This window comes from Silene latifolia, chromosome 3 (genome assembly GCF_048544455.1).
Source record: "Silene latifolia isolate original U9 population chromosome 3, ASM4854445v1, whole genome shotgun sequence".
In the NCBI taxonomy this organism is placed as follows: Eukaryota; Viridiplantae; Streptophyta; class Magnoliopsida; order Caryophyllales; family Caryophyllaceae; genus Silene; species Silene latifolia.
Genome location: NC_133528.1, coordinates 47,231,156 through 47,257,189, shown reverse-complemented (window position 1 = coordinate 47,257,189; position 26,034 = coordinate 47,231,156). Strand labels below are relative to the sequence as shown.

At 44.0% G+C, this 26,034-nt stretch overlaps 2 protein-coding genes across 2 annotated transcripts in view; one reads left to right on the top strand and one right to left on the bottom strand.

Annotated features, from left to right (window-relative positions):
- LOC141647622 (fructose-bisphosphate aldolase, cytoplasmic isozyme-like) overlaps positions 1–26,034 on the top strand; it is a 293,648-nt gene that overhangs the window by 35,704 nt on the left and 231,910 nt on the right. The gene's annotated exons all lie outside the window — the stretch shown is intronic.
- Positions 24,057–24,575, bottom strand: LOC141649035 (uncharacterized). The gene has a single exon (XM_074457737.1). It carries the CDS (start codon positions 24,573–24,575, stop codon positions 24,057–24,059), a length of 519 nt encoding a protein of 172 aa, XP_074313838.1.

Genomic DNA, 26,034 nt, shown 5'->3' with positions numbered 1-26,034 from the left:
TGTATCCTTCTTGTGTAAGAAAGGACTGCCTACGTATCCACCTGAAGAGGTGAAATCAAACCATGATCGTAGTTCAGGGTGGTTTTGTGAATTTAAATTGGGTTTTGTGGTTGTATCCCTCAAGCATAAGAGGGACTGCCTACGTATTCACCTGAAGAGGTGAAATCAAACCATGCTCGTAGTTCAGGGGGTTGTTTTTGTAGTGCAAATGGACGTTGCCTTTGACGGATCAAAGGACATTCGAAACGGGCAAGGTGCCGCAGCTTAGACTCGATAAAACATGTAATTTCAAATCAGAACATATTGAGGAACTTGACTTGAAAAGGGTTCAGGTTGGTGCTAGTTGTAAAACTAGGCTAGGTTGTTGGTTGTTGTGGTTCAAGGGTAGTATTTCTTGAGTTGGTCTAGGTTGGTCGGGTTTGTAAAGTCCTCCCCATCTAGGTCACTCAGTCTCACTGCGCCCCCCGAAAGTATTTTCTTGACCAGGTATGGCCCGGCCCAGTTGGGTTTGAATTTTCCCCTCGGATCGACGGGTAATGGTGCTCGAACTGACTTGAGGACCAAGTCGCCCTCCCGGATGTTTTGGGGTTTGACCTTCTTGTTGAATGCCCGTTGTATACGTCGTTGGTATAGCTAGACGTTATGCAAGGCGTTGAGTCGCCGTTCGTCTAGAAGAGTGAGTTGTTCGTACCTTCGACGGGTTCATTCCGCCTCAGGGACTTGACTCTCCAATAGGATGCGTAGAGAAGGGACCTCTAACTCTACCGGTTGAACCGCCTCCATACCGTATGCTAGGTAGAAGGGTGTGGCGCCTGTCGGTGTTCGAATGGAGGTTCGGTATCCCCAGAGTGCGAATGGGAGTTTGCTCGGCCAATCGCGGTAGTTGTCTTGCATTTTCTTGATAATGGTAACAAGAGTTTTGTTCGCTGCCTCCACCGCGCCGTTGGTTTAGGGACGGTAGGGGGGATGATCGATGTCGTTTGATCTTGTATTTGTCCAGCAAGGCCTGAGTTTCCGCCCGGAAGTGAGAGCCTTGATCGCTGATGATTTCATGGGGTACCCCATATCGGCAGATGATGTTGTTTTGAATGAACTTGGCCACTTGTTTGGCGGTCAAGACTGCATATGACTGTGCTTCTACCCATTTGGTAAAGTAGTCGATGGCGACGAGGACAAAGCAATGCCCCTTGGTGCCTATCGGGTTGACTTTCCCGATGATGTCGATGCCCCAGGTTGAGAATGGCCAGGGTGATGTCATGGTGTATAAAAGGGATGGTGGTATGTGTTGTATGTTGGCGAAGATTTGGCAATTGTGGCAATGTTTGATGTAGTTACGGAAATCGGCTTCCATGGTTGTCCAGTAGTAACCTAGCCGCATGATTTTCCGTGTAAGCATCATTGCACTCATATGAGGGCCACATTCTCCGTCGTGAACCTCTCCCATGACTTTCTTGGCTTTGTGATGGTCAATGCAAAGGAGGAGAATTCCTTGGGGTGTTCTTTTGTAGAGTTGATTTTGGTTTATCACGAATTGTGATGCAAGTAAACGGATGGCTCTTTGTCCTCTTTGATCAGAGTTGGGAGGAAATTCGTTTTTGGTTTTGTAATTGAGGATGGCTTGGTACCAAGGTTCATCATGGCTTTCCTCGTCGTTGATAATGGCACAAATGTGAGCTGGCTCGCTCCTTCTCTCGACACATAGGGGCATCGATGTCATGTCGTCAGGTATGTTGAGGAGTGCGGCAAGCTTCGCTAGGGCATCAGCAAATTGATTTTCCTCTCGCGGCAAGTGGAAGTAGTCGACTTGGTCGAAGAACTCGGCCTCTTGATTGATCTTTGCTCGGTAGGGAGCTAAGCTGTCAGATCGGATTTTCCATGATCCGGATACCTGATTGATGATGAGTGAGGAATCGCCATGGACCCTCAATCTCTTGATGCCAAGTGTGATGGCTGCTTGTAGGCCGATGAGACATGCTTCATATTCAGCGGCATTGTTGGTGACGGCGAAGTCTAGCTTGACCGAGATCGGAACATGTTCTCCCTCCGGTGATATTAGAAGGATTCCTACCCCGAAGCCTCTCAGATTAGATGCACCATCAAAGTATAGGTCCCATGCGTCGGAGTCGGCACAAAGGATGTCTTCGTCAGGAAGTGACCATGTGTCGGTCGTTGGATCCTCGTTGACGGGATTTTCTCGCTAGGAAATCGGCAAGAATCGCTTCTTCCCTTGATAACCTTGAGGGGTACAAATTTGAGATCAAATTCGATAAAGATGAGTGTCCATCTAGACAGCCTTCCGTTTAGTACGGGTTTTTCGAAGATGTATTTGACCGGGTCCATCTTGGAGTAGATGTGGACCGAGTAGCTGAGCATGTAATGCCGCAGCTTCTTTGTTGACCATACTAGGGCAAGGCATGTCTTTTCCAGTTGGGTATACCTCGTCTCGTACTCAATGAACTTCTTGCTGATGTAGTAGATGGCTCGCTCTTCGTTGCCAACTGTTTGTGCTAGCATTGCTCCCATGGCTGTGTTGGTTACAGTCAGGTACAGGGATAGAGGAATCCCCGGTTGAGGTGGCATGAGGACAGGAGGTTTGGATAGGATCTCCTTTATCCTGTCGAATGCCTTCTGGCAGTCGTCGTCCCAATCGGTGTGATCGGAGGCGCGAAGCTTCTTGAATATTGGTTCACAGATCATAGTGAGCTTTGCAATTTACCGGCTGATGTATTGGAACTACCCGAGAAATCCCCGAATCTCCTTCTCGTTCTTAGGCCGAGGCATTTGTTGAAGGGCTTTGATTTTGGTTGGATCAATCTTAATGCCTCTTTTGCTGACGACATGTCCCAAGAGTTTTCCGGAGGTGACCCCGAATGCACACTTCTGAGGATTTAGTCTCATGTTATATTTCCGCAGACGAGCGAAGAATTTCCGGAGGGCATTGATGTGGCCGTCCCGTTCCTTTGATTTGACGATCATGTCATCGACATATACCTCTACCTCCTTGTGCATCATATCATGTAGGAGAGTGGTAGCGGTTCTTTGATAGGTTGCTCCTGTATTGATGAGGCCGAAAGGCATGACCGTGAAGCAATATGTACCCCACTGTGTAGTGAACGCAGTTTTGTGCATGTCTTCCTCAGCCATTTTAATCTGGTTGTACCCGGCATACCCGTCCATGAATAATAGGAGAGCATGCTCGGCGGTGTTGTCTACCAGAATGTCAACATGTGGCAAAGGGAAGTCGTCCTTTGGACTCGCCTTGTCTAGATCCCTGAAGTCGACGCAAACTCGAATTCTCCCGTCTTTCTTTGGTACTGGCACAATGTTGGCCACCCAATCCGAGTATTCAGATACTTTGATGAACCCAGCCTTGAACTGTTTGTCCACCTCTTCTTTGATTTTTAGGGCCCATTCAGGACGCATCCGGCGTAGCTTCTGTTTCAGAGGTTTAGCCCCGGGTTTGATGGGTATCCGGTGCTCTGCAATTTCTCTCTCAATCCCAGGCATGTCTCTGTAAGACCAGGCGAACACGTCCTTGTATTCGTGGAGGAAGTCAATGAACTGTTGTCTTTCCGAGGGGTCCAGGGTTGTCCCTATCCTAAGTTCTTGAGGTGTATTGTCGGTTCCTACGTTAATAGGCTCGGTTTCCTCAATGATGGGGGTTCTGGTTTCCCGTTTTTCAAGTTCTTTGGCTAAGTGAGGTGGGTAGTCACTCAAGTCAAATTCCTCATAATCATTCAGAATTGCATTGCAGTTAAATTGAGACGAGTCATAAGCAAACTTAGCGTTCATTAAGTTGACACGAGCGAAAAAGCTCGGAAAGGACAGACATCTCGTGGTCAGTCAGAGGCGACACAACAAAGGAAGTGGCCTCTGTGGAACAGGCTCCAGGTTGTCACCTTTCATTGGAGTGGGGGTGACCTAGTAGACTCAGCCTCTGAATCAGCCACGACTTTGTGATAAAACAGTGGGAAGGGGACCTTGACTGGGACATTAGGAGTGTTAGGAGCTATGACAGACTCTGACTCCGACTCAGACTCAGACTCAGACTCGGATCCTTCATCACTTCCCTCCTTGAACATAGGACCTTCTCCAGTTGTGATCTTGAGAATGCGGCCTTGGCGATCGGTCCACTTGACGGTTTTCCTCCAGCCCTGGGCGGCTTTCTCCGGGCCAGTATCAGAGATCAAGGCGGTTGGATCAAACTGATTGTCTTTCAGGGCGATGTTGATGATGTCCTAATAGTCGAGGCGTTTGATGTTATCTTCCCCAAAGAGTAGTGTGACAGCTTGTCCGTCGAGGCATGGTGACGGCTTGGACTCAGTTTATGCAGCTTCGATGTTGTCGGGGATAAAGTAGCAGTCCTGGAAGACTTCCACTCCCGGGTATCTAGCCTTAGCCACAGAGTCATAGATTGGCTTCGGAAAGCCATGGTAGAGTTCGGACTCTCCCTCGAGGACAAAGTATCCGTTGAGAGTCAGGTGGTAGGGACGGAGGATAACTCCGTGCTTCTTGCATTTTCGGATTAGGAGGTTCATCTCCTGGATATCTTCGTCAGTAGGTTCGTATCCCAGTCCAAAGGGGATGTCGGGGACCTTTGCCTGTTTCAAGGGAGGCAATGGGTCCTTCAATGGATTGAGCGGTAAACCCGGGAAATAACCCTGACGCATCATGATACGGTTGATCGTGAGGTTAGCGAACGGGTCACACTCAGAGGTTGTCAGTTCGTCGGTTATGGCGTTCACGGCTTGGAAACCCCACATTTCATTGTCGTCCTCCTCAATGGCTTGGGAGGCTAACCCTCTTCTCATAACTGCTTTGATTGGGGAAGCGGGGATCGTGATCGTTTTCCCGTTGAAGGGGACCCTGATCTTTTGGTGGAGCGTTGATGTGACCGCCATGATGGCGTGAATCCAGGGACGTCCCAGGAGCATGTTGAAGGATGCGTCGATGTCGACCACTTGAAAACTGGTTTGTCTTTCTAGCGGCCCGGTTGCGACGGTCAAAGTGACTAGCCCAGCGACCTTGCGACGAGTGCCGTCGTAGGCGCGTACTCCTTGATTCGTTGGGATTAAATCAGATTCCTTAATACCCAGCCTGTGGGCAGTTTTGAGAGGAATGACATTCACGGTGGAACCGTCATCCACGAGCACCATTGGTATATTCTTTTGAAGGCATTGTACGGTGATGTACAGGGCCAGGTTATGGTTGGCTCCGAACAGGGGGATATCCTCATCGGAGAAGACGACCGGGTTACTCAGATCAGGGGCGTCCATTCTCATGTGTGCCACTATTTCTTCTGGGGAAGAGGTGGAGGGCACGGTTAATTTTCCCAAGGCCTGCAGTAAGGCCTGTCGATGCTCAAAAGACGTTGCGATCAACTGCCAAATAGAGATCTCGGCTTTTGCTTTCTGGAGCTTTTTCAGGATTGAGTTCTCGGGAGCCTTTGGTTGAGTGTCCACCTCTGGGACGATCTGGTCGTTCGTTGTTGGAACGACCGCTGGGTTGCTCGGATTCTGAAAGGGACGTCCGGATCGGGTGAGGTGTCCGATTTCCTTCGTCCGCTTTTCCTTCTCCGGGATGATATAGACATCCTCAACATCATCCCGCCATATGCCAATAATTTCAGGGTCTCGAGGATACCTTGGAGGGGTATTCCTCGGTGGGTAGTTCTTGTGGGGGATATTTTTGTGAGGGCGATTCTTGTGAGGGTAGTTATTTTGAGGGTAATTCTCGTGAAGGTGGTTATTTTGAGGGTGATTTTCGTGGGGTCTATGCCAGAATGGTCGCGGGAGCAATCCATCCTGGGGTGGGTAGTTTTGAATGCTTGGGGAATTCTTCTTAGGACGTGGTGCCGGGGGATTGAAGATGAGTCGGCGGTAGGCGTCGTCGAGTCGGGTGATTCTCTCAGAAAGGCTGGCAATGGCCTCCTCAACTTGCTGAAACATAGTGAGCATAGTGGCAGCACTGAATACGAACACTCCGTCTGAAGGGTCCTTTTCCAGAACATTCACCTCGTCGTCAATTGGCAAAATGAGATAAGAGCAGTCTAGGGTCGGCTCATCGTCAGAGATGGCGTGAATTCCTAGAGGATTCGTCTTGTTGTTTGGCTTAGTTGGTGGGGGTATGGGCAAATCTCTCTTCTCAATCATGTCTTGAATGAGGTGCTTGAGTTTGAAGCAATTTTCGGTATCATGCCCTTTCCGTCGATGATACTGGCAGTAGGCGTTGGGGTTCCAAAATCGGGATTTCTTGGCGTCGGCCGGGTCCGGGGTGGGCCCGATCGGTTGTAGTTTCCCTTGGTCCATGAGCCTTTTCAAGGCGGTTGCATAAGTCGACCCTATGTTGGTGAACACTCTCTGGGGGCGTTCAGTTTTCTTGGCAGATGGTTCGACGAGGTTAACCTCATCAATCTTGTTTGTCTGACCGTAAGGGCGAGATCCGGTTGAGGTGGATCCTTGATAACCCCTGCCAGTGGTCTTTGCTAAGACACCCTTTCGGAGGTCGTCCTCAATACGTGTCCCCAGAATTTGCAGATCTTGAAAAGTTTTGATATTTTGATACCTCAGCAGGTTGGCATAAACCGGGCGGAGGTTGTTGACAAATTTTTCCACCAGAGTTGACTCACTCGGCTTACTGACCAACTGAGTACTCACCATCCTCCAACGGGTCAGGAACTCAGTGAATCCTTCCTTGTCGTTTTGGGTTAATACCTCGAGAGTACGGGTGTTGGCTTGGATCTCGACATTGTCAGCATACTGTTTGGCAAACTCAACTGCGATCTCATCCCAGGTGGTAAGGTTTTTCGGGTCCAAGGAGTAGTGATGCGTGTCATTTATATGATGTTTTACACCCTATTTTACACGCATTTCAGAGCTCAATTGAGTAGTCTATGCTACTATTTCCCTTGTTTCGTGTATTTCTTCCTTTTCTTGTGATTTTGTAGGAATATGAAGATTTCAGTGGAAAATAAACCGAATCCGTCCCTAAGTACTTAGCGTTGCATTTGACATGGAGTATTGACTTGAGGAATGAGCTTGGTGCGCGTTTCAAGGCCTAAAGATAGCAAAGGCAAGGGTGCGTACGAGTTTAACAAGCAAAGAAGCACTTCTCGACATTGCAGGCTGCTTCAGATTGCTATATCTCGAGTTCTAGAGCAGATAATCGAGTGATTCTAATTGGAGGTGAAAGCTTATCCTCTTAGCTTTCCAACGCCGCGTAGAACGCCTGATTTGACCAAGTAACGAAGAAATGGCAGCTGTTTTAAGATCGGTGCGCGCTGCAGGAATCGTCGAAATGCAATTCATGTCAGACAAAGACCTTTGGTCGATCGACTGGCCAAAGTGGTCGATCGACCAACTTACGAGCTGATGCGTGAATTAAACTTATAGAACGAGAAACCCGAAGCCCAAGATGTGTTAGGTTTAGGAATAATGTTACGTTATATTTCTATATAACGTAACCCGACATTAAGCATTAGGCATCCGCTTTTTATACGATCGATTTTTCATTCGGTTTTTATCAGTTTTCATCATCAAATTCTAGGGTTCTTAGTTTATAATTATTTCCTTCCATACAAGTTAGTTTCGCATTCGGTTTTTGGGATCTTTATTCGCTGCAATTTCATACGGTATCTTCTGTTCCAAATTTCAGTTTATTGCTTTAATTTCTCTATAGTTAGATTTGCTAGTTAGGATTCCCAAAGCCGTGTTACTAATTTATGTTATTTGTTTGTTCAATTGTCTCAATCATGAATTCAGTAATTTTATGCCTTAGTCTTATTGTTATTATCATCATAGACATGAGTAGCTAAATACCTTGCTAGGATGTAGGCGAACTTAGCGTAGATGGCATACGAATAGGTGACCCTCGGATTGGGGCTTGGTCGATCGACTGGCTTATCTGGTCGATCGACTGAGCCGGTTGGTCGATCGACTGGAGTAGCTGGTCGATCGATCGACTTTCACGTCGATTTGCTTCGTTTAATTCGTTAAGTGCAATATCTATCAATGAGACCTAGCGGAGACTTGTTAGATGCTTAGTTTTGACCAACCCGTAGATCGAAAGATAGGGAAGGACTTAAATTAACGAATTAAGACGGCTAAATTGCTAGATCGAAAGATAATGTAATTTAGGCATTAGGATCACTAGTCAAGAACGAAAGTTAGTATTAGTGACACCTAGGGACTAATAGCATAGACCGAGAGGGACTATTAGTTGACTTGGGCCGAGAGGACTTGTCATACCCATCACCCACGACTGTATTTCGAGACCTACCTAGACTTTTGTGCCATCGAAGCTGTAGTGACCCGATCATCCTGGCTCCTTTTTTATTATTTGATTATCATCATTTATTTTCATTGCTTGTTTTTATTTAATTATTTATTTCATTTGCCTCAGAATTAACTGAAAATCAAAACCCCCACAACTGTTACCCGATAGACTGAAATATAGAAACAACTATTATCTCCCTACCTCCCTGTGGATCGACCCTTACTACCGCTTGCTAGCAGTAGTTTGGAAATTATAAATATTATTTTTGGTGCACACAACGACATGCATCAAATTTTGGCGCCGTTGCCGGGGAGGCAGCGCTAGTTTTAGTTGTTTTTCATTTTAGTCTATTTTTCGCCTCAAGGGAAGACTGAATACCTTGAGGCAGGTCTTATCTTCTTCTTTAGTGTTGTTTATTTGCAGTACTTCGGGAGAGTCCACTCATGTTCCATTCTCAGGAGCAAAGAGTCTTTGTTTTTGTGGGAGATGCGGCGGAGTGGGACACACATCTGAGGCATGCGGGCACCCTAAGGAGAAGATGTTTGCTTTTCATCAACTTCAGCTCGACAATTCGTAAAACTACGCTCCTACTTCCCCGCATCAACCATATGAGCCTCCTTATGAAGCCCCACCACCATCCACTCCGTCACAGCAAGAGTTGAAAAACGAAGTTGCAGAGTTGACGAGTCTAGTACAGCTTCTTATGGTGGAGGTACAGAAAAGCAATGCGGCGAATCAGGCCTTAATCGCAAAGCTGATATCTCAAATTGCTACATTGGACAAGAATGCAGCTGAGATACCGAGTCAATTTCACTCTCTGAATCAGCGTATTGAGACCGTACATGCAATGACGCTAAGGAGCGGGTCTGCTCTCGATGGACCCGAGAAAGTTGCTGAAAAGGGGAAGAAGAAAAAGGGGGAGAAAAAGACGATCGCGATAATCACGATCGATCGATCGACATACCCAATCGATCGACCATCCGCGCAAAGACACATTCTCAGATGTCGGTCGATCGATCGACATTCATGGTCGATCGACCGACGACGCCGTCAGAGGTGAGTCTTTTCGTGCTCGATGCCGGACAACTTGAGGGACCACTTGTTTCGGGATGAGACGACTCCGAAATTATTGAGGCAAGACCCGAGTCTGATGGGTCATCCGGTTCAAGTATGACCGATGTCGATTAATGGTTCATATCTCGAGACGGTCCGAGGAAGGGTCAAGTTACAACAAAGTAGTGGATTTTCAGCCTAAGTCCACTGATGCCGGTATGAGAGACCTAGAGGAGAGGGCAAAGCTACTTATGACACTCCTTACCCAGAAAGACTAGTGCCGTCCAAAGATGAGGTAACATTCGATAAATTTAAAGATGTCGTGCGTAGTCTTAACGTGCAAATTCCTTTCTTAGAGCTAGTTAATCAAATACCCGCATATACGAAGTTCATGAAACATTGCTAGCTAAGAAGAGGTCTTTAAATGTTGTGGAGTCGGTGCATTTAATCAAGAGTCTAGTTCGTACTTAACTCACACTGCTACTCATAAACTGTCTGACCCAGGTGGTTTCTCTGTCCCCTGCAATATTGGTACCTTCTCAATCGAGAAGGCATTATGTGATTTAGGGGCTAGTGTCAGTGTTATGCCTTTGAGTCTGGCCAAGAAGTTGAAATTAACTAGATTCACTGTTATTCGACATGATCGTGCAAATGGTCGACCGTTCTGCGGTTTCACCAAGAGGGGTCTTAGAGAATGTGCCTGTTCAAATTGAAAAGTTCTTTTTTCCTGTTGACTTGTTGTTTTGGATATTCCTGAAGATGTCAACACCCCAATTATTTTGGGAAGACCGTTTTTGCACACTGCTGGTGCAATAATTGATGTAGGGGAAAGAACTTTGAGATTTAAGGTAGGGAAGCACTCTATTATGTTTGCCCAGTCCCCTAGGAAGAAAGACCCCATGTGGCCCATGATGACCTGCAATATGATTTCTGAAAAGAAATCTTATTTTGTGCTTTCTAACACTCCTCCTTCATTACCTGTGCCTATTCCTGTTATGACACCTCCGCCCCAGATTGGGAGCAAATTGGAGGACGATTTGTCTGTTTCATCTATTGCAGAGAGCTGGTTTGGGAAGGATGAGCGCCAGCGATTACTCCGATTGAGCCCATTGTTCGAGAGGCGGTTTGGGATGTATGAGCTATGCAACCGACGAGGAGCCTGATGAGGAGCCCAAGAAGGAGCCAGTCAAAATTTCGGAGTCAGATCTTGAGTGTGAGAAGCTAGAAGATGATGGCCATGCTTGGGAAGATGCTAGAGATGACCCATTGAGTATTCCAGTCGGAGTAGAGTGGAGTTTAGCTTCTGAGATGAGCACTGCGGAAGCTACTTCATGTAGGCGAAGCCTTGGCCTGGAGATTTTTCAGCAGTTTAGTTGATCTATTTTATTGCTTTTAGACCTTTTATCGTTTTTCGTGTGCGCGAAACTTCGCTTAGTTTGGTTTGTTTAGGATTTTCTATAAACTTTAGACTGTTACTTTGGGTTTTGCGCAATTTTGGGCGCGGTATTTTGTGCGTTTGCAGGTTTATAGACCATATTAGCTCAAGTTCTTGAGCTAATTCGAAGAAATCAGAAAGATACAATGAGTTTTCCAGTCGATCGACTGCCTACCCTGGTCGATCGACTGAGGTGCGACTTCCAGAGCTTCGTTCTCTGTTCATTCCGGTCGATCGATCGTCGCTATGGTCGATCGACCGTTGTCGCTGCTGTACCTGTTCACGACCTTTCCCCTGCTGTGTTTGGTCGTTTTGCGGAATTGAGGGAGTCTTTCCTCCCTTTTATTTTCCGACATTTTTCTGTTTTCTTCCATTTCTTCATCTTTTGCACATAATTACCACTTCCATGTTGCTTTCTTGGTTTTACGCGTGGTATTGTTGTCTTTTCAGGTACTTTTTGGTAGCACTGATGGCTACTGAAACCTCCTAGCTCACGCTGGTTTGGGGAGGTTTTCTTTTTCTGAGGTTTCCTTTTTCTGCGCTTAAAGTCTTGTGAGTTTCCGAGTTAAATTTCATGTCTTTTATTTATTTCACCGCAAAATCCCATTTCCTTTGCTATTTTCATTACATGATTTTGCACAATGGGGACATTGTGCGATTTGGTTTGGGGAAGGGTTTTGCGTCGCATTTCATTTGCTTGCATTCACGTTTACATTTTGTCTTGCATTGTTGTTCATTTCACATTTATATATACAAAATTCCAAAAAAAAATTGAAAAATCTCATAAAAATTCAAAAAAAATGCACGTTTATTTTAGCATATAGGTCGAGTCGGAACGGTAGTATTTCAATGATGATATTGCATTTGCACCTGTTTTTGCCTAAACCTTGCTTAATTGACATGTTATTAGTAGAATCATATATGCATAGTCTACGAGTTTTCGTTAAGTTATTTTGCTGAACTTGAGACTTGACTTAGATTTTTGGCAAGCTACATCATATTCTGAGGATTAGAGCTTACAACTGGTGACATTCATGACCAGTTTATCTAGGATGTGAGTAGTTACTCCTTATGAGGCATGTTACATAAATTTGCATAAATATGAACTTAATCTGCTTAATACCTGTATGCATTCGGTTTGTGGTTTGTTGACACATGTGGTAGAGGTTTCCCTTTATTCATTTTACCCATGAGCCTCTCATAGCCAAATTTAGCCTTTTGTCCCTTAACTACATCCTATATTTAGCCTGCCTTTGTCAAGCTAGTAGTCTTAGTTTTTGGGAATTTGTTTATTGCGGTTTGGTTATATGCTCTCCTTGAGATGATGTTGGAAAACGAATGAAAAAGGAAAAAGAATTGAAAAATGAAAGAAAGAAAAAAGAAAAGAAAAAAGAAGAAAAAATGATTCGAAAAAGAAAAAAAAGTGTGCTGTACTGAAGAGGGTGGTCGATCGACTGCTTCCTTTGGTCGATCGATCATGAAATGAGAAAAAGAAAGGAAAAATCACATGTTTCAATTATTATGATTTGGTGATTTTCACTCCCATGTTATCATCTATATTCTTTGGGGAGTTGACTTTTATGGAAGTTGCGAGATTTGTGCTTGATAATTAGCACCGGGTTTTATTGTTGATTTTGAGCAAGAAGTTGGATGTTGTCATATGGTTTTGTTTAGGTACTAGCTTGATCACCTATACCTCCACATTCCCATAAATGTTTTGCCTCTTCTTACCCATTACCTCACATATCCATATTTACCTCGGCATGTGTCATGGTCATCTGTTTGGTTGGAATGCGTATGTACGGTTGTAGAGATTACTTTCATATTAGATTGCAGGCATGTTTTCATAGGTCGTAGTTAGGTGAGAGTCTTTACAAATTTTACTTCTTTCTATCTTTTACATATATTCACCTTGTGCTTATTTGAGTGTTTTGAGCGACCCGTGAGAGTCCAATTTGATAAGTCTCTACAGTTGATGGTTCAGCGATCTTTAACGACTTCATAACTCGTTTGTATGATTCACATTGCTAATTGATTGTTAGTTATTGCATTAAAGTGGTTTAGGCTTGACAGTTTGCATTTCGCTCTGAGATTGAACTCGTTCCATTAGGTCTTTAGGATCGAGTCTAGTTCTTGCTTGGGGACAAGCAATGGTTTGGTTTGGGGAAGTTTGATGCGTGTCATTTATATGATGTTTTACACCCTATTTTACACGCATTTCAGAGCTCAATTGAGTAGTCTATGCTACTATTTCCCTTGTTTCGTGTATTTCTTCCTTTTCTTGTGATTTTGTAGGAATATGAAGATTTCAGTGGAAAATAAGCCGAATCCGTCCCTAAGTACTTAGCGTTGCATTTGACATGGAGTATTGACTTGAGGAATGAGCTTGGTGCGCGTTTCAAGGCCTAAAGATAGCAAAGGCAAGGGTGCGTACGAGTTTAACAAGCAAAGAAGCACTTCTCGACATTGCAGGCTGCTTCAGATTGCTATATCTCGAGTTCTAGAGCAGATAATCGAGTGATTCTAATTGGAGGTGAAAGCTTATCCTCTTAGCTTTCCAACGCCGCATAGAACGCCTGATTTGACCAAGTAACGAAGAAATGGCAGCTGTTTTAAGATCGGTGCGCGCTGCAGGAATCGTCGAATGCAATGCAGACAAAGACCTTTGGTCGATCGACTGGCCTAAGTGGTCGATCGACCAACTTACGAGCTGATGCGTGAATTAAACTTATAGAACGAGAAACCCGAAGCCCAAGATGTGTTAGGTTTAGGAATAATGTTACGTTATATTTCTATATAACGTAACCTGACATTAAGCATTAGGCATCCAGTTTTTATACATTCAGTTTTCATTCGGTTTTTATCAGTTTTCATCATCAAATTCTAGGGTTCTTAGTTTATAATTATTTCCTTCCATACAAGTTAGTTTCGCATTCGGTTTTTGGGATCTTTATTCGCTGCAATTTCATACGGTATCTTTTGTTCCAAATTTCAGTTTATTGCTTTAATTTCTCTATAGTTAGATTTGCTAGTTAGGATTCCCAAAGCCGTGTTACTAATTTATGTTATTTGTTTGTTCAATTGTCTCAATCATGAATTCAGTAATTTTATGCCTTAGTCTTATTGTTATTATCATCATAGACATGAGTAGCTAAATACCTTGCTAGGATGTAGGCGAACTTAGCGTAGATGGCATACGAATAGGTGACCCTCGGATTGGGGCTTGGTCGATCGACTGGCTTATCTGGTCGATCGATCGAGCCGTTGGTCGATCGACGAGTAGCTGGTCGATCGACCGACTCAGCGTCGATTTGCTTCGTTTAATTCGTTAAGTGCAATATCTATCAATGAGACCTAGCGGAGACTTGTTAGATGCTTAGTTTTGACCAACCCGTAGATCGAAAGATAGGGAAGGACTTAAATTAACGAATTAAGACGGCTAAATTGCTAGATCGAAAGATAATGTAATTTAGGCATTAGGATCACTAGTCAAGAACGAAAGTTAGTATTAGTGACACCTAGGGACTAATAGCATAGACCGAGAGGGGCTATTAGTTGACTTGGGCCGAGAGGACTTGTCATACCCATCACCCACGACTGTATTTCGAGACCTACCTAGACTTTTGTGCCATCGAAGCTGTAGTGACCCGATCATCCTGGCTCCTTTTTATTATTTGATTATCATCATTTATTTTCATTGCTTGTTTTTATTTAATTATTTATTTCATTTGCCTCAGAATTAACTGAAAATCAAAACCCCCACAACTGTTACCCGATAGACTGAAATATAGAAACAACTATTATCTCCCTACCTCCCTGTGGATCGACCCTTACTACCGCTTGCTAGCAGTAGTTTGGAAATTATAAATATTATTTTTGGTGCACACAACGACAGGCATCGGCTCCAGAGAGGAAAGGAAGATCCTGGTAAAAAGTTCCTGTTTGACCCCCTTAATGGCCATGTAGTCTTTGAAAGCACGGATGTGGTTGAGTGGGTCCTCCACTCCCTTGAACTTAGGCACACCAGTCAGGGTGAAGTTGTCAGGTAACTGGTCCCCAACAGGTTCGAACCTTCGGTTATTCTCAAGGTGGATGTTGTTACCCTGGGCTAGGAGTTGTTCTTCCAAGAGTTTCAGCCTCTTCTCAGTCTCAGTCAGATGTGGGGTATTATGTTCCCCAATTTCCTTGTTCTCCAGGGCGTCGATACGGGTCTCAACACGATCCAAGGTGACCTTAAGAGCGGTAAGAAGGCTGGCTAGCTGATCAGTTGTGACATCTTTGTTGTTATCATTGTTGTTGTGGTTGACAGACGAAGTTGAAGACGGGGCCATGGCTCTGAGGTAGAAAAACGGCTCACATTACAACTCAATCCGACACGGTTCCAAGACTGAACGCAGACAACACAGAGGAAAAGACCAAGATCGACTCAACAAGGCGGGGTGGCCGTGTGTCATCCCTCGGTGCTGACTCGATTTATGACGTGACGGTGTTTGACCGAACCTTTGACACGAGTCCAAGATGACGGCGTGACGCCATTGGACGGGTCTCGTGGTGAGACGACTCATAAGTAAAGACCCATAAGTACGTTTGCTTTGACTCGATAGACACGAGGCGGAATTGGAATGGTGGACTGAAGTTTTCGAAAATAGAAATTTTCAAAAAGATTCATTTGTCGCTTAAAAGGCGGCTTCCGAAGATAGAAATCTCCGCAAGTCGATCAGTTGAAAAGGGTTGTCTTAAGTTTATTTGCAAAAGACGGTTTGAGTTCGAGTCGGCTCGGAAAACAGTGCATTGTCTCTCAAGACGGTTTTGAAATTCAAAATTGTATGTTTTGAAAATCGAGTTTGAAATGTTTGAAAAGGTCTCGGGGACGGTGTACGGTCCTCAGGATCCCGAAAGTGTCTCGAGAAAAAGGGTGTGTGCTTTTCTCGGGTTTTGAAAGAGAGCCATTGTCGGCGCGAAACGGGTTAAAATCCGTGTCTAGACACGGCGATTGTAACGGCGTAAAAAGGTGATTTTGAAATGGTTATACAAAACCAGGTTTGAAAATTCGTCATTACGACGGCCTAGAAAGGCGTGTTGAAATGGTTATACAAAACCAAGTTTGAAATATGTCATTACGACGGCCTAGAAAGGCGTGTTGAAATGGTTATACAAAACCGAGTTTGAAAATCGTCATTACGACGGCCTAGAAAGGCGTGCAACGGTCGGCGAAAGACCGAGGTTTTGAAATGGCCATTATAACGGCGCGAAAAGGTGTTTTTGAAAGTTTGAAAATGACACGGAAGGACTCATGATCAAGTAGCACATAAGCACTCACAGTTCATTATATTATGCATCATGCTGACACGGGTTTTGGCTTAAAAGGGTGGGTTACACACCGAGCAATCAAACCCCGATTTGCGAGAGGGATACCAATCCAAACAAAATGTGTAAGGAGGGTGCCCTAGCCTCGTGCTCGAAAGTGATGAAAGCTCTTTGACGAAACAGAAATGTGTAACGTCAATGGTATGCTTGACTCAATCGGGATTCGAAACGCAGGGATGAGAAAACTCACGCCGACGAAACGAGCCAATTGGTCGAAAAGGGTTAGGTTGTGGGCCCGGACAAGGAACCCGACCGTGACCGTAATATCAAATAATGCATTCCAACCAAAACCTCATTCGAGTCTCACCATCTAGGGATCACAAAAACGTAAGTGTCCTAGTTATCCCCAGCGGAGTCGCCAATCTGTGGTCATGGGCCACGTCTCGGTCTGCGATTTGGGGGTCCGCCTGCCGATCCGCGGTCGCGAGCCACCTGCACGCCCAGTCGATCTAAGGGACATGCAGCGGTCTTTTTGAAAGCCACGCTCGGCGGCGTAAAAATGCCTTCGACCGGATCGTTTTAGATCGGTCGGTTTCGTCTCGGTAAGGGTCTCGAAACGATTAGAGATGTTCGGAGTCGCCACCAAGCATTTGTGGGATGCCTGGAACCCGTTCGAATTCCACTTTATACCTCGGTCAAATCGAAGCACAAAGCAGCGTTTGACATAGGTACTAAAGATAAGGAAATCGTCCCTTTTTAGCATCCTATCTCTAGAATGACTCTCGTAAGCCCTGGATAAGGTCGTCCACTATCCAAAGTTTCTGAGTAAGAGGTGAAGGTACGTATTGGGAAGCCCTTTAATCAGACACCCAATCCCGCCCGCGTTTAGCGGCCTCTACTGATCGATCTTGGTTGGTTGAATGCAAAAGTTGATAAAACGGTTTAAATGCATGAATGCGCATCCAATGATTTAAACCTAACATGTGAGAGCTTTCTAAGTCGGTTGATTTAATCCAAGTATCAAGTATAAGATGTCGAGTTGGATTAATGATTGATTTGCATGCAAGACGGAAATTAAACATCCATTTACCGTATTAGGTTTAGGGTGCATAACATGATCCATTTGTCTTAGTAAGGCATTTTGCAAATGTGGTTTGAATAGTCATCTGATCCGTCCTATATCCGGGTTAACCGGAGTCGGGATCGTCCTAGACTAATGCTGGAAGGGAACAGGCCCTGTACCAGACGGCTATAAGAGGCGCGAGCTAGCCGGCGGTGTAAGGGGCCTCCCTCTGGTTTTGAAAATGAGAAAGAAAAGGCCTGCTTGAGGCGCGAGTTAGCCGACGGTTGTATGCCGTGTTCTGACTGTTTAAAAAACGTTATAAAACGTGTTGAAAATGGGTATTTGAACTCGGTTTGATTTTGAAAGGGTCGTTTAGACCGCATTTGTTGATTTGAAGAACTAGACTCGAATAATCATCATTGTTTGATAATATTCGGTGTCGGGTTCGATTTGACAAACTTGACATGAATAGTTTTGAAAATGATTATGGACTAATTGTTTTAAGTCCATTTTGAATGTCATTAGTCGGTACTCATCATCGTACCCGGGTTAAAATCCGGCATGGTATGTGGAACCAAGGATGATTTTGTGTTGGTGACTAATATGTTTGTTTGAAAACATGAAGAAATGAAATAAAAGGCTTTAAAATACCTTTTGAATGTCATTAACCAAATATTATCACCGAAACACGGATTTAACCGTCATGGTATGAAGAACCAAGGGTGAAAAATGCTTTATGGTTTAAACATATGAAATGAAACAAAAAGGTTTCGAAAATACTTGAAATGATAAAAACCGATTACAAATATGAAAAATGGATTGAGGGAAATGACGAGAACAAACACGGTTGATCTATGGTCTGAGCACCCCATTTAGGCGCGAGCCAGTTGGCGACCTAAGGGGCTTCTGCCTCAGACCAAAAATCAGTTTTGGCTCGTTTATTCCATGTTTTGGTTCATGTTATGCATGTTTTAGCATGTTAGAGTCATGAAACAAATGAAAACACAATAAAAGAGGATTTTTACACCCTCATACTTACATGTTTGGTTATGGCGAGTGACCGACGTAAGTGTAACAACTCGTTTGATCGGAAAAAACTCGGTTTAAAACCGTTTTGGTAAGTAAAGAGTGTTTTAAAAGTTTAGTGATGGTGTAGTGGTCAAAGTGGTCGGACAAGTGATTTAATGCACGATGACGGTACCAAACAATGTGTAAGGCTCGTGTTTACGATCGGTAGGTCGTAAACACGCTTCGGATTGTGACTTTAGAAGTCGAGTCGAGAATTTTAAGGGAGAAAAGAGGGGGCGGACACTCGCGTAACTCTCAAATGGGTGGCATTTGAGGGGTATTTATAGGAGAATGAGTGGTTGTGTGAGTTTTGAGCGACGTGGCCACTTGGGCTGCTCAAAGAGGCGCGAGCCACGTCGCGGCACTTCGAGTCGTGTTGTCACTATCACAACAAACGCAATCATGATTTGTTCTATCCTAGGTTTTGTAGTCACATGTTTGGTACTTGACCAACATGAATCCGGGAAAACTTAGCATAGAAGGTTTGAGATATTTTGATTTTTGTGTTTGACTCGGTTTGACTCGTTGTTGGAGTCGGGATTTGAATTTTTGAGTCGGTTTTTGGTCCGGTGTCGGTTTTGACTCTAGTTAGTGTCATCGCGACCCCGTCGTTGTGCATTAAACACTCCAGGTATTTTTGAAATGTTTTGAAATGTTTTGTTTTCGAAATCGTTTTAAGTTTTCCGACGTAAAGTTGTACACAAACTGTCGATCAAACGCTGCGATCCCAAAACATGTTGTAGTCCGATAATCATCGGGTGTTTGTTGGAGTCTCAGCAGATACTGGGTATCTACAACGATACCCGACTTACCTCTGCTATATTAGTTAGTGCCGATTGGTTTATTTTTGATAGAGTTGCAACAGCCGTGTCACTAACATTGTCACAATAAACAATAGTTGCCTTGCGTAATGGATTATGTAGTTTGAGTAAGAGATTCCAAAGCCAGCAAGCTTCGGCCACAACATTAGCAACACCTCTATATTCTGCCTCAGCACTAGAACGGGACATAGTAGGTTGTCGTTTAGAGGACCAAGAAACTAGGTTATCCCCCAAAAAACACTATAGCCGGAGGTAGAGCGACGGGTGTCGGGGCATCCACCCCAATCTGCATCGGTATAGGCAGTGAGAGCATAAGACTTACTAGGGGATAAGGTTAAGCCCAGGGAGAGTGTCCCTTTTATGTATCGTAGGACACGTTTAAGAGCCGAGAAGTGGGCATCACGAGGGTCGTGCATATATAGACAAACCTGCTGTACGGCGTAGGATATGTCAGGACGAGTGGAGGTGAGGTACTGAAGAGCCCCAGCAAGACCCCAGTAGAGGGAGGCATCAGAAACCGGAGGGCCATCTGATGCACTCAGTTTGGCCTTCGTGTCAACCGGTGTGTGAGTTGATTTACACCCACTCATATTCGCACGTTCCAATATCTTAGTAGCAAATTTAGATTGAGAAAGAACTAGGCCGGCCTTAGAACGTGTGACAGAGACACCAAGGAAGTAGCTAAGCGGACCCAAGTCAGTCATATCAAACTCAGACCGTAACTGGGATACACGAGGGACAGTCGTATGGCATCTGTAGAAGTGACAAGCACAATGTCATCAACATATAATAAGAGGAAAGCGGTGTTAGTACCTCGACGGAGAATAAAAAGCGAGTGATCGCACGCGCTATGAGAAAAGCCACGATGAGACACATAAGCCGAGAACCGATGGTACCAAGAACGAGGGGCCTGCTTAAGCCCATATAACGATTTCCGGAGAAAACACACATGATCGGGATGTGAGCGGTCCTTGTAACCAGGAGGTTGGTACATGTAAACAGTCTCAGCCAAATGCCCATGAAGAAAAGCATTCTTTACGTCAAGTTGATGTATAGGCCACTGATTGGACACAGCAATGCTCAAAACCGTGCGAATAGTTGCGGGTTTGATGACCGGACTAAATGTCTCATCGCAATCAACGCCAACCTGTTGAGACCTGCCATTAACAACAAGACGAGCTTTGTGCCGCTCTAAATCACCGTTAGACTTAAATTTATGCTTAAACAACCACATATAACGGGTAACATTAACATCAGAGGCACGGGGAACCGGGACCCATGTCTCATTCTGTTTGAGAGCCGCAAATCGTCGTCCATGGCCTATTTCCAATTAGGGTCGTTTAAGGCGTCAAAAGGATTTTTAGGGAAGGGGGACGGTGAAGTGACGCCATTAAGCTTGAAGTTTTTCTTAGGGCAAACAATGCCGTGTTTACTCCGAGTTTGCATAGGGGGGAAGAAGGAGGTGGACCAGCAACATCGGTTGCAGGACGAGGTCGGCGGGGGTAAAATTTGGTGACAGAGTGTGGGGACCGAAGTGGAGAAGCGGTGGGTTGTCAAGGCTGAACCGGGGACTGGTCAGAGGTAGTCGGCGGGGACCTATCAGGAGGAGGGGTAGTGACAGCCGTGGTGTTGTGGAGCTGGCCGCGAAGGTGAGCGGCGACAATAGGGGTCCACTCAGTATCTATGAATTAGTAGGAATGGGGAGGAGACGGTTCTAACTTGTGAAAGGGAAAGACAGTCTCGTCGAATGTAACATGGCGAGAAATAATGATTTTATTGGAGCTAAGGTCAAGACATTTGTAGCCACGATGGTTTAGTTTAGAGGAAATCCGAGAAAGACACACGGGACAGACCGGGCATCAAGTTTGTGGATAGAGGAAGGAGGGAGATGGGGAAAACATAAGCACCCAAATGTGCGAAGGTGAACATAAGACGGGAACTTACGATACAGGCTAGATGTGGAAGACTCATAGCTGTTTGCCTTGCTAGGGAGAATATTATGGAGATAAATAGCCATGGAGAGGGCATAAGGCTAATACGACGGGGGCATATGGGCATGTAAGAGGAGGGTGTGTACCGTATTATTAAGGGTACGAATCTCACGCACAGCCTTACCATTTTGAGATGAAGTATGTGGGCAAGAAAAACGAAACTGAACACCCATGTTAGCGAAAAAGGAGTGAAATTGGGAGTTATCATATTCCCTACCATTGTCACACTGAAACGTTTTAATGTATTTCTGGAATTGTGTTTGAACGAGACGGTGAAAATCGCGAAATAGGGAAAAGACTTCAGATTTTAATTTAATAGGAAAAGTCCAAATAAAATTAGTAAAATCATCTAATAGTAATAAACAGTAACGGTGCCCAAGATGACTCGAGACAGGCAATGTCCAAAGATCATTGTGCACAATATCAAAAGCAGTCAAAGTATTATTATTAGATGGATAAAACGGAAGTTTAACATGCTTCCCAAGCTGACAAGAATTGTAAAAACTAATATTGTTTGACCGATTACAAGAGGAAGTAAGACTAAGACGACTAGTAATATTTGGACTAGGATGTCCAAGTCGGTTGTGCCAGGTGTGATGCGTGCATTTTATATAGACTTTTTGTATCATATTTGCACGCATTTCTATGCATATTTAGTAGTGTTTAGCTACAAATGTCGCCCGAATAGTCTACTTTGGTTTGTCTTGTATTATTTACAGGTATGAACCAGAAAGGAGCATAACCAAGCTTAATACATGTCCCTATGCATGCATTTAGGAGATGAGTTGAGTCGGAACTTGAAGTCTACTATTCTGAGATGCGCAAAGAAGTAAGACAGCTAGGCGAGCAAAGGAAGAACTTCAAATTATTAGTGCCTAATTTAAAGAGCCATATATCGAGTTCTACAACTCATTTTTCAAGTGATTCCAATTGGGGATGAAAGCTTGTCCTCTTAGATTTCCAACGCCACCAGAAACGCTCTATTTGCCCAAGTAACGAAGAAATGGCAGCCGTTTGAAGTTCAGTGCGCAAAGCAGGAATTGTGCGCTGGAAAGTACTCGATCGAGTACTATAGTGTTCGATTGACTCCTTTTTCTACTCGATCAAATGTGGCTTTTTGATAAGTGTTCAATCGAGTACCTAAAGTACTCGATCGAGAAGTTTTAGCTTGGATTTGTTCGATCGAGTGATATAGAGTTGCTTGATCGAGTGACTAGCATATATATTCGGGATTTTTATCCCGTGTTAGGTTTATTTTTATGTTAATAATCACTTCCCTATATAAAGGGAGTCGTCATTAGGTCATAATCATCTCTACACACTCTTAATTACTCTTAATCTCTGGAACTTTGCTCTTAATCACTGCTACTTGTTCGTTACGCCGGATTTGCTTTATTGTAATCTTTCTCTTCTTTTAATCTTAATCTAATACTTTATTTCTCTTAATCTTTGTTCTATGATTCTTTTGTTATTGATTTGTTTAATTTATACTTAATCTTATTCTATCTATTATGTCTTTTCTTGGTATGCTTATGTTTATTGTTATTGATTTCAAGAACATGAGTAGCTAATCTCCTTATGTTAGGATTAGGGAATCCATGGTAGGATTGTGACGATGTAACGAATAGATTAGACGACTTTCATGTGAGAATCTGTCCCCGTAGCAATATAGCTGTAACACCAATTTAGTTGAATGCATGCTTCTAAATCACATTAATCTGGTTAACTTTGTTCCTGGATCGGAAGATTGGAATAAACAGGCCTGCTATGAACAATAGACTACCCTAATGAGGACGGAAGTTAAGTTAGTGGAATTTTAGGGTGGATAGCGGACTGGAAGGACTTTTCCCATGCCCTTCTCACAGTAGATTGTCTAGGCTATTTGCAACTGAGTCGATAAACTGCCATGGTGAACCGAAATCCTGACATACTCTCTTTTATCTGATCACTTTTATCACATTTTCTCGCTTTATTGCTCTTACTTTATTTCTCTTGCCCTTAAACCTTTAGTAGTTTAGAAAACAAAACTTAAAACCTCCCATTTGTGACCTAGAGAGACGGATTTCAGATAGATACCTTGCCTCTCTGTGGAGATCGACCCTACTTATCACTAGCTTCTGTTAGTATATTTAGGTATTTATTTTTGGTACAGAAACGACCGTATCAAGGTAGATGGTGATGCGGCAAGGAAGGCAGCCGGTGAGGAAGGTGATGGTGGCGTGAGGGGATAAAGGTCGCCTAAGCTAGTGCATCGAAGAAGACGGGTCCCCATCCGAAGATCCTTCACAGAGAAACCACACGGGTCAAACTCGACAGAAACATTATTATCAGTAGTAAATTGACGACAAAAATAAGGTTTTTGACAATATTTGGGACATGAAGAACATTACGGAGTGTGAAGGGAGGGCTGGGACGAGGAAGGGTAGTGTGACTGAAGCCACAGATAGGGATACGATGGCCATTACCGACTAAAATATTGCGATTTATGCTCAAAGAAGAATAAGACAGAAGGTTACCTGGATTCGACGTCATATGAGATGACGCCCCGGTGTCCATGTAATAGTTGTCGTCCGGTTGTTGAAACGTCATAGTCTGCATTGCTGCAGCAATGTCAGTCATCGGGTAGGCTGGAGCGTAACTCGGCTGCGCCATGAAAGCATGGCTAGGATGGGGACCAAGGATACCATCGCCGCGAGGTGTCCAACCGGCAGTGGGATAAGGGCAAGGTGGAAGAGCCCACCCCTGTGGGTTGAACCATGGACTCCACGGCCAGCCAGGAGGTAAGGTAGTAGGAGTAGGAGTCTTCGCATGTGGACCCGTGGGGGTCGAATTGTTGGTGGCAGCCGTGGCAGTGCTGGAACGATTGTTGTTGTTGTTCTTACCGCGGTAGCTACCCTTGTTCTTACCTCCACGATTGCGATTAGAATTAGAATTATTATTGCGACCGGTGGAGTTAGACGAAGCAGGAGATGAACCTTGATCAGTAGTAGAGGCGAGGGCCATGCTGAAGTGCTCGGATTTCGAGTCCTGAGATTCCTCGAGGGTCAACATAGAGCGGGCTTTATAGAAGTTAGGAAGCGGATCACTATGTTGAAAAATTGAAGCAACACCTTGATATGCACGGAAGAGGCCAGAGACGAGTAGACGAGCCTATCGTTCGAGACTTTGACACCAACGTTGTCTAGTTGGTCAGCAAGCATCTTAAGTGCTTGACCGTATGCGAAAACGTTTGAGAAATCTTCGATCCGAGTATTGGTGAATTGTTGCTCCAGTTGGATGGCGCGAGAATTTTTATTATCGTGAAACAAGTCTTTGAGACGGTTCCACGCTTTCTTGGCCGTGGCACCATTCTTGAGAACGGTGTGGAGCAAGTCTTCTGAGATAGTGTCGTAGAGCCATTGTTTAACGATGGCATCGATATGTGGCCAGAGGGCCTTGGAAGCATCAGTATCAATGACTTTTGGTTCTTTGGGAGATGGGTCAACGAGGTGATGTTTCACCTCGAAAGCGGCGACAGTGTTGAGCACTAATTCGGCCCATGTCTCATAATGGACGTTCTCCATCTTAAGTGTGATGGGAACGTAGTTTTTGATGTTGTTGAGGGTGAAGACGAGATGGAGAGAGGTAGACATCGTGAGAGGAGAAAAGGGTCGGCCGCCAAAAGGAAGGAGAAGATTAGGGTTGGATCGATTTTAGGCTGATACCATAAAGGAATGTAATCGCTTGCATTATCATTCATAAGAACAAAGTATTTATACAAGTACAGCTCAAAGGTAATCTACCGACTTTAGGAAACCTAACAGAATAATTACAAGATATACAAAATATATCCTAAAACGAATATTTACATATTCTATTCTATTAGTAAATCTTTGTCAACTTGATGGCTACAGCACGTGGCTATCAATTTTAGATTCATAATAACATCCTTGATTTAGAGCTCTAAACAACTATTTTTAGCTTTTAGTTGAGTAGTTTTGAGCGTGGTAGTGTTGATCTTTCTTCGTACTGTCACTTTCATTTACACTGAGAAGTGTTTCTCCGTCATTTTTTCCGGTCACCCTATAAACAAGTGTCTGAGAAGTATCGTATCATAACTGAGTAAATTATTATCAAACACACAAATTGTTTGTTTCTTATTTTTGGTTCACATGTTTCTTGAGTTATGCAGAAAACCAATTTGATACAACTGTTAATGTTCTTAGGACCGAGAACGGATCAGAGTTCTTACAGTCTGAGTGCTTCAGTTTATTTATAGATAATAGTATTGTCTATCAAAGAAGTGTGGTTTGAATGCCACAACAGAATGGACGAGTAGAGAGGAAGCTCAGGCATCTCCTTCAAACACCTAGAGCCCTTAAACTTCATGTCATGCCAGATTTTGGGGAGAATGCTTACTAACTGCAACCTATTTAATAAACAAAATGCCTATTGTGGTATTAAAGTGGTAACACCCTTTGAGGTTTTATTTCACAAGCCTCCCACCTACGAAGAACCAAGGATCTTTGGTTATCAATGTTGTACAACCAATAACAATTCTGGTTCAGTAAACAATGATGATGTTCTTAATATTACTGGTAATCATTTAGCGGAGGCAAATTTCAAGCAGATTTCAAGGTTATCATTGTCTTTTTAAACTACCATCTCAAGCTACGGGACAGGATTCCAATTCTTCTGCTAATGCTACCTTATCTGCCTTTAATACCCAAGCAAAGTCTAAGAGGCCCTGAATAAAAGAGCTTCAATCACTTGAAACAAATATTACATGGGAAATAATAGCCTTGCCTAAAGGACATAAGGTTGTTGGTTCTAGGTGAGTTTTTAAAATCAAATACAAACCAAATGGGTCAATTGAAAGATATAAGGGAAGGTTAGTCGCAAAAGGATATAATCAAAAAAAGAATAAAGATTACACACACTTTCTCACCAATGGCAAAATTTGCAACTGTCAGAATTCTCCTAACATTAGCATCTAGCAAACAATGGCATCAACTTGACATAAACAATGCATTCTAGCATGGT

What these genes read in the sequence shown, in the direction of transcription:
- LOC141649035 (XM_074457737.1), bottom strand. Translation starts at nt 24,575, where the DNA reads ATGGAGAACGTCCATTATGAGACATGGGCCGAATTAGTGCTCAACACT.